Source organism: Onychostoma macrolepis, chromosome 10, assembly GCF_012432095.1.
Source record: "Onychostoma macrolepis isolate SWU-2019 chromosome 10, ASM1243209v1, whole genome shotgun sequence".
In the NCBI taxonomy this organism is placed as follows: Eukaryota; Metazoa; Chordata; class Actinopteri; order Cypriniformes; family Cyprinidae; genus Onychostoma; species Onychostoma macrolepis.
Window position 1 is genome coordinate 20,921,783 of NC_081164.1, and position 15,777 is coordinate 20,937,559.

At 35.2% G+C, this 15,777-nt stretch overlaps 1 protein-coding gene and 1 long non-coding RNA gene across 2 annotated transcripts in view; both read right to left on the reverse strand.

Moving 5' to 3' along the window:
* The window catches only part of cabp1b (calcium binding protein 1b), a 32,179-nt gene extending 26,309 nt beyond the window's left edge, over positions 1–5,870 (reverse strand). Inside the window, exon 1 of the mRNA XM_058790375.1 lies at positions 3,855–5,870. Within this exon, the coding sequence (XP_058646358.1) occupies positions 3,855–4,364 (510 nt within the window). The 5' untranslated portion in view covers positions 4,365–5,870. The remainder of the gene's footprint in view (positions 1–3,854) is intronic.
* Positions 5,871–14,815: 8,945 nt separating this feature from the next.
* LOC131548698 (uncharacterized) lies at positions 14,816–15,394 on the reverse strand. Its single transcript, XR_009273228.1, has 3 exons — positions 15,261–15,394; positions 14,991–15,050; positions 14,816–14,877 (listed from the first exon to the last, which is right to left on the reverse strand). It is a non-coding gene; the product is annotated as an uncharacterized LOC131548698 (long non-coding RNA).
* Positions 15,395–15,777: the final 383 nt, after the last annotated feature.

Here is a 15,777-nt window from a genome sequence, read left to right on the forward strand (position 1 = left end):
ACACACTGCTTGCATATTTAAAGCACTGGTTGATTATAAAATTAAAATCACACTCATCAATCAGTCAAACACTGATGACCATTTTTAAAACTAATGTGCAAACAGATGTGGCTACATGTTCTTCTGTCATCATGTACATTAGATCAGTCTCAACAGGGTGATGAGCTACGCTCGAATCCACTCTTCAGTTTCACGGTTTCAAACCCCACGTGTCAGGTAGCTAATGGATTTGAATTTTTTCACTCCAGCACAAAAGACAGCTTTCCCCTCTCCTCTCTAATCAGGTCTTGAGCTGCTATATTTAGCGCCTGCTGGCGGAGAATGATTTCTGTAGGGATTGTATGCAGGCCTTGATGTTACATAAGGAAATATGAAACACTGCATTTGAGGAATATCAATCCACTACGAGGAAAAAATAGACACGGCGGTGCTATAAATACAGCAGCATTTCCGTTCGCATTAAGATGCAGGACTTTTCTGGATGCGAGCCAAGCTCACGCGTGTGCAAACATGTTGTACGACATTGCAATCGCGTGTCATGTCAGTCACGGCTGAATGTTCCTTCAAGAAACGCGCATACTTTTGCGCAGTTCTTACATTGAGGGGTTGTGACAAAATGACTGCGCGACATTTACAAGCCAAAGACTAATGATGCCTGGGAGGCGCTTGAAACCAAGCAAAAGTGTCAAAACTGGGACGACTCAACCTGGTTCCTGGCAATACTGAATCTTGAGTTTCTGACTATAAGAAAAAAACTTATCAGGTGTAACTCTCAAAAAAGGCTTTCTGGTAACAATATGATTTCTGTTACCTGTATTATATTTATAATGACTGATCAAAATTGTGCTGATTATAATGACACTGCTGAATGGGCTTTGGAAAGCGCAATTAAACACACTCTCAGCTCTTTACAAATGCTTTTTCAGATAAGTGCCCTTCTCTTCACATACAAATTAAACAAATTCACTTTCATTTAATTCGTGTGCTTGTGTATTCAGCTTGGGCTATAATTTTTTCAAAATGTGCTCACAGATATAGTGAAACGTTGAAAATCAACATCTGAAGTGTTGCTATTTGTGCTGTTGGCTATTTTTTCTTGCAATTTCAATGCTAATAAATGGGTCAAGTCATGTTTTGCTTTAAATCTAATAATGCCAACAGGTTTGAGGATTGGGTTTAGGGTTTTGGTTTAGTAAATCTCAACTTCATATATATGAAAATCATTGCATCCACACTAATACCGCATAGAAGGAATGTTAGAGTGAGTGAGTGTTTGCAGTACTTCAGAGGCAAAAATGTCTCAAGAAGTCAGCTAAATCAGACAAAACCAGAATAAAATATAAATAATTTATCGTTTAAAGTACAAATAATGCTCCAGCCAGAAGCATTGCTATTAATAAAAATTTGCAAACTACAACTTTTCTTTCTATTATTTTGTACATCATACGGAGCCCCTAAAGGGCATGGTGATAAAAAAAATATATATGAGCTAGGAGGACAAAATTATATTTCAATGCTTTTGCATTCTCTTGCAAAAGTATTGTGTTTCCCCAAGATACTTTGCATTCTCTTACAAAACTATATAGCGTTCCCCTGAGAAGCTCTGCATTCACTTGCAAAACATTTTCAGTCTCTCACAAAATTATTGCGTTCGCAAAAGCACTGAGATATAGGCTATGTTATTTCCAACACAAAGCGTTTTGTGAGTAAATGCAAAGTTTTTGGGGGGGGTGCAATTTTGCGAGAGAATGCAAGTGTTTCGGAGGGGAAGCACAAATTTGGCAAGAGACCATAAATTATTTGTGAGCAAATGTAAAGTTTCTACAGGGAACACAAAATTTTTGCGAGAGAATACAATAGCATTGAAATACAATTTTTTCTCCCATCTCTTTTTTTTTACCATCACTTTGTCCCTTTAGTAGTTCTGTATTGCATACAAATTAGAAAGACAAAAAGTTGTGTGACCACCCAAGTGTGTGAGCAGTGTTCATTTGTTTATTTGCATAGGGTTAAGGCTTAAGTTAGTTTTAGTTTGTTGTAAATATAATTAACTTTATATAAAATGAGTTTAAGTCTATGGTATGTCCTCATTTAGATAGCTAGATAAATGTGTGCCTTTTTGTGTCTTTGACCTGTTGAAGCTTTAACCTGAATTTGGGGGTGTTAATATCTGTGGCAGGATGGTTAGTTATTGTCCTTCAGAGAAAGAAAGCAGCAAGAGAAAGTGGCATCAAATTACAGTAAAGAAGAGAATGATGGTGCATGAACATGTTATAGGTGATAAAGGTGTAACAAACAATGTAGAAATACGGCCCAATACGGCAGTTTTTTTCCCTTACATTTGCATTGTATGAGAGTGGAAAAAGTCACAAAACTCATTTCAGTAGAGCCTCAAAAGATCTCAAATAATTTCAAATGTTAATTGCTGAATAACCAGAGATTTAAAAATGATGCTCAGATTACACCACGTATGCGGTTACAAGCAGCTCCTCTCATTTCACTATATAATATACAAAACAGTTATCCATCAGTCATTTAACATTGCTGTGGCTTCAGATGTGACAGCATAGGGTCAGATCAAGCATTTGACTCCTCAGCAGGCTTTGTTTTGTCTGTGAACTCCGACCTCAACCTGGCACATCTTTGAGACTTCTGTTTAACTTTAATCCTCAAATCCTCGTGCATAATTCAGTTTTATCATCATTATCTGATCATAGAGAGATCATATCCTCGAAAACACATGCTCTCCAATTACACATCATTCAAAACGTCTTCTATGAGGCACTGTGATGCACACTGAAGTGACATAAACCATAATTCAGCTGGACAGCATTAGGTTAGAAGCGAGAACATTCACAAATGATTAGTGAAACTTTTATATAAAGTGACTCAAAACTCATTACATTTTTTATTTGTCTTAAAAAGTCAAAGACAAATCCAAACTCTAGAGCTAGAATGCAGAAGACTTGTACAGACTTTTAAACTGCTTGGATTTCTGTTTAATTCTCCACTGACCACCTGTTGAGTTTCATTTATTTTATTATTTTATTTTCAATAATAATATAGTCTGTGGTCATATTTGTGTTAACATAATATGAATAATACAAACAAATTTGGAATAATATCTACACTCTTTTACAAAGGGTATAATCATTCTGTCTGAACAATTCTTAATAATGAGATTATTGAGTGAATCCAATGGTTTTATGGTTCAGTCCCATTCACTGTCTTCCCAGCATGCATCGGGGCATAAATAATAATTATGGTTTGACAATTTGCCAGTTTGTTTTACACTGCTGTTGTTGTCATGTTTAGAAAATTAGTGCGATGTTGATTCACAGTTGATTAGTTGATTGTTACCCTACTGCAGTGTGACAACAAAATAGCTAAAACTATTTTTAATTAAAAATTGTATGACTTCATATATATATATATATATATATATATATATATGCTTTTTATATAAAAAAAATATATATATAAAATATATATATATGTTGCAATAATAATATTTTAGTAATATCAATTTTATTTTGAATTTTTTTATAATAATAATACTCTGTTGCACCATTTTGTCCCATTTTCCCTTCTTGGTATATATTTTATCTTAAAAGCCTTGATGTCTTGGTCCATGGACACTTCATGTGATGAAGCACAAAATATAGAACAATTTAAAACCATCTAACTCATTTTAAATGATTCACTATTTGATTGAAACTAGCTCAATCAAGTACTGATTGTGATCAGTTGCCATTATGTTTTTGAGTAGATATACTGGCTATTTCGAAAATGCACAGCAAGTCACTTTAGATACAAGAATCAGCTTTAGCAGCATAGCACAGTAGTCACCCTACCTGTCCAAAGACTGATTTGACTATGGGATGGAGGTCTGCATCAAGCGCGCCGCTGTACGCGCTGCTGGGCTGACGCGCTGGAGGTGGACTAGAGGTGAGGCTTTGACGCTTGTCCTTCGTTTCGAAGAACAGCGCGGCTTCCTCCGAGCGCTTGGAGAGGGATGAAGTCGGCGAGGGTGTGCTGCTGGTGCGGGGATTCCCGTGGAGTTGGACCGGAGGGTCAGTGGTGTGGTGGTGCCGTGACGGTTTGCGATGTTCCGGTCCATCCTCCTGATAATATCCATCCTGACCGCGGGGATTCTGGACCCTCTCTGCTTTTCGTCCGTGTTTCGGTTGGCACAGGGGTCTTCGAGCGGTGGCATCGCACTCTTCGGTCCAGCACGAGTCTCCGCCGCCGCCGCCTCCCGTGTGCCGGTGCCCGTTGCGGTGACTCGCGGGGTCCGTGCGGACTCTCCGGTTGGTTTTGATCAGGGATGTAGTGGATTCGCTTTTTGGAAGCGAGGAGCTCATTTTGACCCCCCACAGACTCGTGAAGTAGTTGAGTCAGGTATCTCAGTAATAAAGGCGGAATATTTAAACGTGTCGTTGGGCGGGTGGAAATCTCTCCGGTGAACGCTGTGTGAAGGACTTTATAGAGCGCGAGAGCATCTCACAGGTCGCTCGCGCGGAGTTTGTTCGGTCCCTCGTGACCCCATTGAGCGCGCGCTGCCACCAAAATTCAGCATTAACAAGTGAATCTCTCTCTCTCTCTCTCTCTCTCTCTCTCTCTCAGGATGAAAGTTACGTCAAACTGCCTCGAGAAACCACTGAAGAATAAAAGGACGTCAAAATATTAATGACTGTGTGACGTGACTTGTGCGCAGGTGACAGTGACATTGGTAAAAAGACATTGACAGCAAATGATGAAAATGTTCTATCTGTATCCAAAATTTACAGCATTGACTACAAAATATTCTTGAACATTTGCATCACAAAAAAAATAAAATAAAAACAGTTCGGGTCGACCTCGTGTGACAACATGCCCCAATAGCAGATATGGAGTAAATTTTTTGTTGTCACAATGGGAACCTTGCTGTTTACTGACATTGATCTGAGAATACATTTTTTGAAATATATTGTCAAAAAATAAATTTTATAAATACAATAAAAATAAAACAAATACAGTAGACAATACATACGTTGTTCTAAATGGATTTTGAGTAAAAAATATAAGAGTAAAAATTTATAAATTGCTCTTAATGGTAATATAAAAACATAGAGCCATTTGTTTTGCTTAACAAAAAGTATTGAATATAACAGATATAAAAATGACATAAAATGGTATAAAACACAAGTGACAATCTGTTATAGTGCTGCACTGATTAAATAATTAAGTTCAGGCAAGAATTTAAATAAAATAGTAAATTCAATATTAGTACTCAATTTAAGCTTGTAGAATTTAAAGTTTGAACTTATAAGTATATTTTACTTGGAATTGTCTGTTATTATTAACAAATATTTTTTAAGTAAATATCAACGTCATGATCCCGTTGTTCCCATCATGCACTTGGGCATGAATAATTAATAAGGTAATTTGTTTGCTGTTTTTGAGATGCATTTACACTGTTTTGTGGTTGCTTTTGTTGTTAGGTTAAGTAACTTGCTGTTTTGTGACATCTGGAGTTAATTTTTTTACTCAAAATGACCCATTCATACTCAAACACTTGTGCCAAGTATTCAGGTCTCGGTGTTCCTTCAGTTAATAACTATATTGAGTCAACATATTACCTTAAAATGAATAATGAGCTGTCTACTTGCTACGTGCTTGTAACTTAACCACATGCTTTATGGGCATTTTTCTTTTTTTTTTAGTGCTATGTTGTTTGAGTAAAGTTAACAAACTGTGAGTGAGTAAAATGTACTTGAGTATTGTAGGGTAAACTTAATATAATTAAGTAGAAACTCTACCTGGCCACGTTAAATTTACTTATTTCCTTTACTAATTTTAGATAACTTAGTTAAGTAGATTTTACTTAATTCCGCATTTAAATTTTACTTAAAAAAAATATGCGTGCAAAAACCTGCAAGTAAATTTAAAAAAAAAAATTTCAGTGTGTCATCACGATTAATCACATCCAGAATAAAAGTTTTTGTTTGCATATGTACTATGTGTATATTTATTTTATGTACTGTATATATTTATTATGTATATAGACACACATACAGTAGGCTATATATTTTGAAAATAGTTACATGCATGTATTTATATTCAAATATATAAACATTTTTCTTAAATATGTACATGCATGTGTGTATTTATATATACATAATAAATATACACAGTACACATACATGTAATATGTAACCAAAAATGCTCGATTAATCATTTGACAGCACTCGTTTTAACTTTTTAAACATCTGAAATCACACTTAAAAGGTGTTCAGCCTACTGAAAACAAGTAAGCCTAATTGTGCACAGTAATACAACTGAAAACAGAAGAAAAAATCTATTCACAAATTTAATTGAATTTTGGCAAGACATGTTCTTCAAACCAAGAGCTTTAATGCCAAAAAAAAAAAAACATTCTGAATGTCGACTTTGAGCCATATATACATGAGTCAAAACATTCCACCGCTTTGAATCCATTGTAACTGATGTACCGGCTACAGAATTGCTTATCACGCTTGTTTTCTGAAGGACAGTCACATGCGATGAGTTTTGATGGACACTGCAGTCAATCTGAAGTGGCTGTACTCTATCTTTACATAATTTAAACTTCTTTCACATTTAATGACTTGTTTCCATGCAGATGCAAGACGTACTGTGTGAGATACATAATGGATGCAGGTTGGCTAGGTAGATGAGATGTTTCCTCTTCAAACAGGACCATCGTGAAATTCCATCTGTTTGCTTGCGTTCCTTCAGTCTTGGAGCAGCTGCGCAGGGTGTTCAGGCACGTATGTGCATTATGTCACTATACATGGACCCAATTAAAGAAGTAAAAACTGTGTCTAAACTGTGTGTGAGATGTTGGAAAGTGGAGCTTCTGCCCCACACAGTCTCCTGGGACTTTGTGTTCACTGACATCTGTGTCTCCGTCTCACTCGCTCCAGGGAAAGATGGAATCTTTCGCTTCATCTCACCATCTCTTGCCCCACATCACTTCCTCCTTTCTTTTTGATTGACGTGGCTCCCCTGGTGTCAACGTAACTCCTGGAACACTGTGACTTTTGGGATATTTTGCTTTTGCTTGGGTTGTGTATAACTTTTTTTTTAGCAGAAGATGATGAAATTTTTAGTTTCTTTAAAGAGATACTCCCCTCCCTGTCTGCAGCAGGGGACACTAAAGCCCCAGGGTTCAATCTGGCCCATTTGCATTCAAGGGAGCAAAAGAGAGAGAGAGAAAAAAACAAGATGTGTTTTCATCTCACACTCCAGTAAACAGAAAAAAAGACTTTGTTTCATATGCCACATTATCACACTTATCAGATGCGCTTTAGGTATAGGTATTTTATAATCAGGTGTTTGCAAGAGGTTTTGAACAAATCTTTAACCCTGAAGTATTAAACTTTGGACTCATACATTTTCTTGAAACAAATGCACTGTTTCTTTCTGTAGAAAATGCAAAAACCTAATTTAGCTGTGAGATTTCATTTTTAGTTGCGCAGTTACACTACTATTCAAAAGTTTAAGGGTAGTAAGATTTATTAAGCTAATTTATTTATTATGCATGATGCTGCATTTATTTGATCAAAAATATTTCTATTTTAATATATTTAAAATGTAATGTTATTCCTGTGATGCAAAGCTGAATTTTGAGCATCATTACTCCAGGCTTCAGTGTCACATGATCCTTCAGAAATCTAATATGCTGATTTGCTGCTCAATAAACATTTCTTAGTAATGCTGAAGACAGTTGTACTCTTTAATATTTTGTGGAAACCGTTCTACATTTTTTAGGATTTTTTGATGAATGAAAGTGAAAAAGAAGTCGTGACGTATTGTCAAGTACGGTGACCCATACTCGAAATTGGTGCTCTGCAATTAACCCATCCAAGTGCACAGTATATTTATGTGATTTATGAATGTCTTTATGAATATCTTTGATGTCACTTTTGACCACACACACACACACACACACACATTTTAACAATAGTGCAAATCTTAAGAATATTCCATGCTTAATTTAGTGCAATCATACATGCACTCAAGTCTCATTTCACAGCACAAATCAATTTTATGTGCATTCTAGGGGAAAATAGAAAGTATTTTAAACAGCAGGTCTTTTCCCTAGTAAATGAGCCTGTAGTCAAAATACTAGTTGAGACTGAAGTACTTGTTGTTCCACTTGATAACATTTAGGCTAAAATTTCAAGTGCTCATCTTACAGTCTCTGATGGCTCAATTCCATCAGCTCATTTTTCAGACTTTCCTGTTTGCAATATGTTCTGTATGTTTACTTCAGCAACTGTTAAGAAATTCTTAACAAAACTCTCCAGGGCATTCAACTGAGAAACTACAGCCAAAGCACTTACCAGAAAGCAGCATTTGTGTGCTCTTTTCAGGAACGATGTTGCCAGTCAACTATCTGGCCACGGCTCACCCTCTCAATTAACCCCCGTCTATTGGCACTGTTTGCTGCTTCTGAAACATTCATGTGATGGGTTAATAATTGAACAGTCAGCAACTTGAGACCCATGAGTTTTTGACGGACCGAATGTCGTACACTTCTGCTTTTGTATAAACACATCAGTGCCGCAAAGTTCAGCCAAATATGAAGGCATCATTAGCCAAATAGCTTCACAAAGGCACAATGTGTTGCTCAGGTAATGAGTTTTATAAACAAATTAGTGAATATGAAAGTTCTAAAACATTAATGAAGATGTCCCAGTTGCATAAATTAAACATTATAAAACATAAGCATGTGTAAACCAGAATGACAGTGGAACAAGGTCTTAGTATCTATAGCTACTATTATAGTTTTTATTAATATTTTTGTATTTCTATTTCATTTTGATTTTAGTTAAAGTAAATTTGTCATTTTTATGTCTATATAGTTTTTATTAATTGTCTATTAATTTAATTTTTAGGTATTTTAGTTTGTCAAGTTAAACTAAATTAAAATACAAAGAAAAATGTTGCCTGGGCCTTCGAATTCAAATTGTTTGACAAAGGTTAATTGGTCAGCTTTGAACTCAAATGCTTTGTTTGTGAGGTCACAGATATTCTTATTGCATTCCATGCAATTTAGACTGCAATGCATTTTAAAACACTATTCTCTCATCTCATTCATTAATATATTTATTTTTTACCCTATCCCTGTGCATGCAGGGCTGACTCAGTGGAATGAAGATACTTTTGGAAACCATTCACGCATGAGTGGAGGAGAGATGTGCACTTGGTTTATGTGTTTTTAATTTGACTGTGTGCCCCCTAGTGCATTATGTCGCTATGTAATCCCCCTCCTTAAAAACAAGCAAGGCTGAAAAGTTTGAATGCACATGTCCCCTAATAAGGAAGACAAACTAATGCGTAAGCCAAAACAAATCCGGTACGGTTTCCTTCTAGAGGTAATGAAAAAGGCATAATAAACGCAAATGCAAAAAAGCATAACGTGTTCTGAAGGGTTGTTGTCGGGAAAGCAGGGTGGGGGGTTTGCATGACGCAAAGGGGACAGAATAATTATTAAGCCTATTTATGGAAGCACAACGATGGAAGCCACTCATACAGCACTTCTGAAACCTCCCTGTGGGTTCACGTTTTCAATTAATCAATTTGGGTTTAATGTGATAACTCTTAACAGGCAGAGGATCCTAATTATCTTGGAGCTCAACGTTAACATCACGGCTGTTAAACAGCGCTGGCCTAAAAATTGGTACAAAATTGGTAAATAAGGATAGCTCACCCTCCCCCCAAAAAATCTGTCATACTCACCCTTATTGCGCCTCAAACCTATGACTTTCTTTTGACTTTTCCTTTTCTTGAGCAAAAAATATTCTGAAAACTGCTGATGCTTTTCAGTGCAACTATAATGCATGTAGACTGACTTTCAAGCTTCAAAGAAAAAATGTATAAAGGAAAGGAAACTATAAGGAAAAAAAAAAAGAGTAGAAAATAAACTGTAGATGTCCCAAAAAAAAAAAAAAAAAAAATCTAATTGCAAAACATCAACAAAATAACACCACTGCAAACTGTAAGAAACTGTCCTGGTGCATGCTGCGAACACCTGCATTGTGCAGTTAAGTAGATATTATTTAACTTAATTTCATTTTATGTTTTATTTAATTTTATATTGTTGAAAAGAACCCAAATAAACTCTAAATCTAAGGTTTTATATACTTTAGAATCAATACTTGATAACTATAAATCAATATAAATGACAAATAATCACCTGCAAATAAATACATAAATAAATCTGCTTAACCGATTGATTTGTCCAAAGTATTTGAACTAATAATATAATGGAAGCAAGTAGAACTCAAAAAAGCCCATGCAAAAAAGAAAACAAATGAGTTGAGATTTTTTTACAGTTATGTATCATTTTAATGTAGAGCTTTCATTCCTATATGCTTGAAATTGAGTACAAGTGTAGAATATCCTTGAACTTACTTGAACTAACTTATTGAATGTAGAAAATACAAACCTTTCTGCTGCATTTACTTTACAAAATCATTTTGAACATGACCGAGTGCAATCTTTGACAAAATGATCATTTTGGGTGAAATATTCCTCACAGAGAACTTATCTCAGACACAGTATAATCTTTCTAAGATTAGTGACTCAAACAATAAATTTATCTTTCTCAATAAGAACATTAAAATACATGTTCCATTCACAATACGTGAATGGAAGTGAGTTAGAGCAGATGGATTCATTCTCATGTTGTGTTTTACCTGAGGGTGAATGTTGTGCTGAAGGTGAGGTCAGTTTATTTACAGCGAGGACGAACTAGGCCATGCTGCTTTTTAAAAAGCACATGTGGTACATATGGCATGACCTGTGTGTGTACTTGTGTGTGAGTCTGAAGGAGAACCAGAGAGGAATGAGATATCCGATTTTCATCAATGGCCCATATCAGGGTGCTGTTGCAGGCATCGGTTTGCAGTCAAGCAATTAGGGAGCAAATCCCCTCATGGTTTAACCATTAGAGCAAATGAACGTGATACCCGACACCGCTGAACTGCTAGTGCACCCTCGTTTCATTAGGTTCTGTACAAATACACCTATACACAACATGAATTATGTCAAACTGATGAATGCAAAAGCTAGATTTCGAATTTCAGACGGACCATAAAACAGGCAAAATGTCTCTTATGATTTAGGTCAGTAAACAACCTAAAAACCCAGCTAACAAAAATAGGTTCTAAGAATGTATGGCAATGCATACATATATATTTACTTGGTAAATAGATACAGTAAATAAATAAATACAGTAAGTGGTTTCACTGGGTTTAGATTTCCTGAATAATTCTACGAAATTTAGAGTTTAGAGTTAATCAGATAAGAAAGATGAGATGGTTCTAAATTTAGCCTAACATACACTCTTGTAATACACACAGTGCAGTCACAGTATCGTGAGTAAAACTGGACCAGATTTGCCACACTAAACTCGTGGTTACGTGAATTATCACATCTAACTCTAATCAGCACAGGCCCAGTTCCAGAATCAAATCACTAAGGGTGCTTCTGAAATTAGTGAGGGTGCTGTAGACTTAATCATTTATTTCAACATTTCATATTTTCGCCTGATCTATTACTATGGTAATCACCTATATCAATCATTGCAATTTCAAAGGGGAATCCCACATGAATGAATGAATGAATGAGGCATTTATATAGCGCTTTATTGTGTATTGCAATACACCCAAAGCGCTTTACAATCATGTGGGGGGTCTCTCCTCAACCACCAAAAGGGGAATCCCACATTTATATGAAAACGGCAGCATGAAAATAATTTTAATTTATTCAAATTCTAAACGGATAATATAGCCTAGAAAGAGCATCTTAGATCATAGCGATCCATGAGAAACAGGTGAGTAAAGACTTTAAAGCAATCTTACTGGCTCGTGTCTCCTGTTCTAAATGTTTCTTCATCTGTTTGTTCACATTGTTTTTAACCATGCCATCTATACTAGTTGTGTTTAGTCACTAGAAATGGCAAAATAATTGTAACTGCCATTCATACGTTTTTTACAAATATTTAACCACTTAATCCATTTGAAAACATATGACAGGATTTTATTATTAGTTTAATCAGATAATAAAGTGCCATGCTAATAGAGTTTATAAGTTAATACAGTTTATAAATTACAGTTAATGAGTCTCTTATCATGCAAATTGAGAAAGAAACCTAAAAATTCTATCATCATTTACTCACCCTCCTGTCATTCCAAACCTTTATGCATTTCTTTCTTTTGCTGATATTTTGAAAAATGTTGATAACCAAACATTTTCGGTCCCCATTGACTTCCATTGTATTTTTTGCCCATACAAGAAGCCAATGGGACAAAAAAAGTGAAAATCCTTCAAAATATATTTTTTTGAGTTCCACAGAAGAAAGAAAGTCATGAGGATGAATAAATAGTGACAGAATTTTTGGATGAATGATCCCTTTAAGAATAAACTTCATCTCTGTAAATTTCTTAAAAAAAAAAAAAAAAAGAGAGAGAGACAATAGTCCTATAGTAAATTATAAATGACATAACAGATTACATGGATCATATTTGTTATGAGAAACTACCAGATCACCACTGCCCTCTTCAGTCCACAAGAGGAACTATCTCATTGTGTTCATACTGTATGTGAGACTCAGCGTTTCAACATAAAATCAAGTTCTCTCAACTAGCTTCAAAAGCTCCCCGGATTTAAGCCTCTGTTTTTGCACTAGGGAGGTTGTCTGCTGTCAGCTGAAAGTTACAATTCCAGGATCAGCTGTATTTACTGTGAATAGATGAGGTGTATAATGTTGAAATCCAACGCCTGCAGTCCTCTTTCATTCTTTGGTTTGCTATGACATTTGATTTGTCAGGGCTTGTATTGAAGATGAGAGTTGATCATTACCAAAAAATGAAAAGGGTTTGGATCGGGCGCTGTTGATCTTGACTGTGCAAACTAAGCTATTCGCTTTCAGATTAACAGAAGGTTGATAAAAAGTTCTCCAAGTGTTGAGAAATATCACAGTTCTGAGCAGACTGAATCACATGTGTTTTTCAGCTGCACTCTTACTAATGCGATACTGCTTAAAGGGACAGTTTACTAAAAAATGAAAAATCTGTCATCATTTACTCACCCTCGTGTTGTTACAAACTTGTATACTTTCTTTCATCTGCAAAAGACAAAAGATGATATTTTGCAACACCATTCACCGAAAAACATTCATGTTCCACAGAAGAAATAAAGTCATCCGGGTTTGGAAATACAAGACGGTAAATAAATGGGGATGCAATTTTTGGGTGTTAGGCTACACAAAAAGGAGTCAGTCTGAAAGCTATGTGTCTGCCAATGTGGTTACTGTTACCAGAGTGTTTGGAGAGCTTAACTTGGCATCTGTTCAAATGAGGTTTAGCTCAGTCATGTATTTGCTGGAAACTGCAAAACATTTTCATCTCAAAGAGGTTTATCAAGCCAACTCTTTGATTTGGCAGCAGATGCTTTAGTTTCACTTGAGAGTGTCTGTTTCAACAGTTATCGTATTTCATATCTTCATCTTTAAACTGGCAATACAGAAAATCACTCATCAGATCAACCCTCATATTTATCATTCTAATCATTACTGTTATCTTTACAAAACACACTTTGGGGCTTTCCAGGGGCTGTTTGCACAACTACTAATTAGGCAAAGTCTAATTTCTTTCATGGCTAGTTTTCTCCAGCACAATGATGGATTACTCAAGAAACATTTCCTCACACTTATATATAATGTTAAAGACGGTTTTGTTTTAAATATTGAATATCACATATAATGACCTGATGACTGTACCTTATTAATAGTGCCAACCGAATAATGAGTATCTATCTAAACCAGCTCATTTGTCACATATCCAAACCCAGATCTTTCTAGTACCTTCCACTTTTTCTGTTTCTCTCAGATGTCCGTTTCCTTTCATGGGAACATGCACAGATTTGACAGGCACAGAGTGGTGAAAATCAAAACAATTGCTTTTCAGGTCAAGGACAAAACAAATACTTCACTTTCATTCTTCATATAACAGCACACAGTTGTTTTCAATCAACTTTTACATATATATAAAAAAGAGGCTCCAGTTAGAACCAAAAATGGCTTTATAGCCTAATGCCTTTTAAGTTCCTTTTATTCTTGTGTTCTTTAGAAAAACATCTATGTGGTGGTGTTTTAAAGAACCTAGAAACCAATACTCTGCTCTGAAAACTTTAAACTTTTACTCTGAACTTTTTAAAGTCAAGAAACCTTTAACTACTGCGAAAAATGAATCTTCACTCAAAATAAAGGTTCTTCTTAAGTATTTTTGGAATTTAGGAAAGTTCAAATGAAATGTTCTGTAGATCAATGTTTTCATTTCTAAGTATTTCCAAAGCACCAGAACATTGATGCTTTCTAAAGAACTAGAAAACAGGTTAAAAGTTTCTCCTCATTGCTCACCCTTATTGTTTCTAATTAAAACCTTTATTTTTAAAGGAATTGTTAACACAAAAATGAAAATCAGCCGAAAATGTACTCACCCTCAGGCCATCCAAGACGTAGATGAGTTCTTCATCTGAACAGATTTGGAGAAATTTAGCATCACATCACTTGCTCTCGAATGGATCCTCTGCAGTGAATGGGTGCCGTCAGAATGAGAGTCCAAACAGCTGATAAAACATCACGCAAATTTTAATTTTGGGTGAACTATTCCTTTAAAAGTTTAAGAATAGAGTTCTTTATTGAACACAATATTATGCAAATCATTTTTAATGAAACTTATCTAATCGATTGCAAAGAAAACTGTCTGTACCTTATTTGTTTCCTCAGGTAGGCCTATTCATGGATGAGGAAATATTTTGCTTTGGGAAATATTTTGTTTTTCTCTGTATGGTAAGAAAGAAGTTCACACAATGTAAACGATCAAGCTAATCATCTTTTCTTCAGAAGTGGATGTAAAGACACATTTAATCAGTTTTATGTGATGTTTATGACTTACAGAACTTCCATGGAAGTGACAGGAAGGCAGCTGTGTAGAGTTCATTTGAAGAAGAGCCGGCTGTGAAAACAAAACAAACAGGAAAAAAAACAAAAAAAAAAAACCTAATTTACAGTTAATAAGTAAAAAAATAAATAATAAAAAAAACTCTCTCAGTTTATTAAATTCAGTGTGCTCCAGGCCAAAAAAAGAAAAGTTTCAAAGGCCATTGTGGATTGTGACATTGTCTCTTGCCAATGTTTTTTTTCCCCCTAATGTGATCAAACTCACCTAACAACTTTAAATGTTATGGTTGTCATCATTCATAATAGATGATAAGTAGATGGTGATGAGTTGACTGAAGTGAGTTCACAGATTCTTCTTGCCAAATATGAGTGCAGTATGAGAAATCGTTGAGATTAAATTCTAGAGATATGAATACAAGATTAATGGAGTCTTTCTCAGGAATCACACTTCCATAATAATTCCATAATGTAACTTTCTCATAAGCATAGGCTATTCATTTACTTTTTTAAAGTTTGAGGTAGCAAAGTTCTGTTACTTTTCATTCTTTGTTAAATATCTCTACTGGATTAAAACTTAGATAACCAAGTTAGGTGCAAATATAAACTAACCTCCTTGAGGGCAAAAGACATGTTTATTAACTTTTGTTAGGCTAATGAATTACTAAAGTTGGTTGGCTGGTACAGACTACAATCAAAAGTTGAAAACAACAAAGAGGACTAAATAAATTAATTAATAAAGTAAAAAAAATAGAAAGAATTCAACGCAAGTGAAGTTATTAACG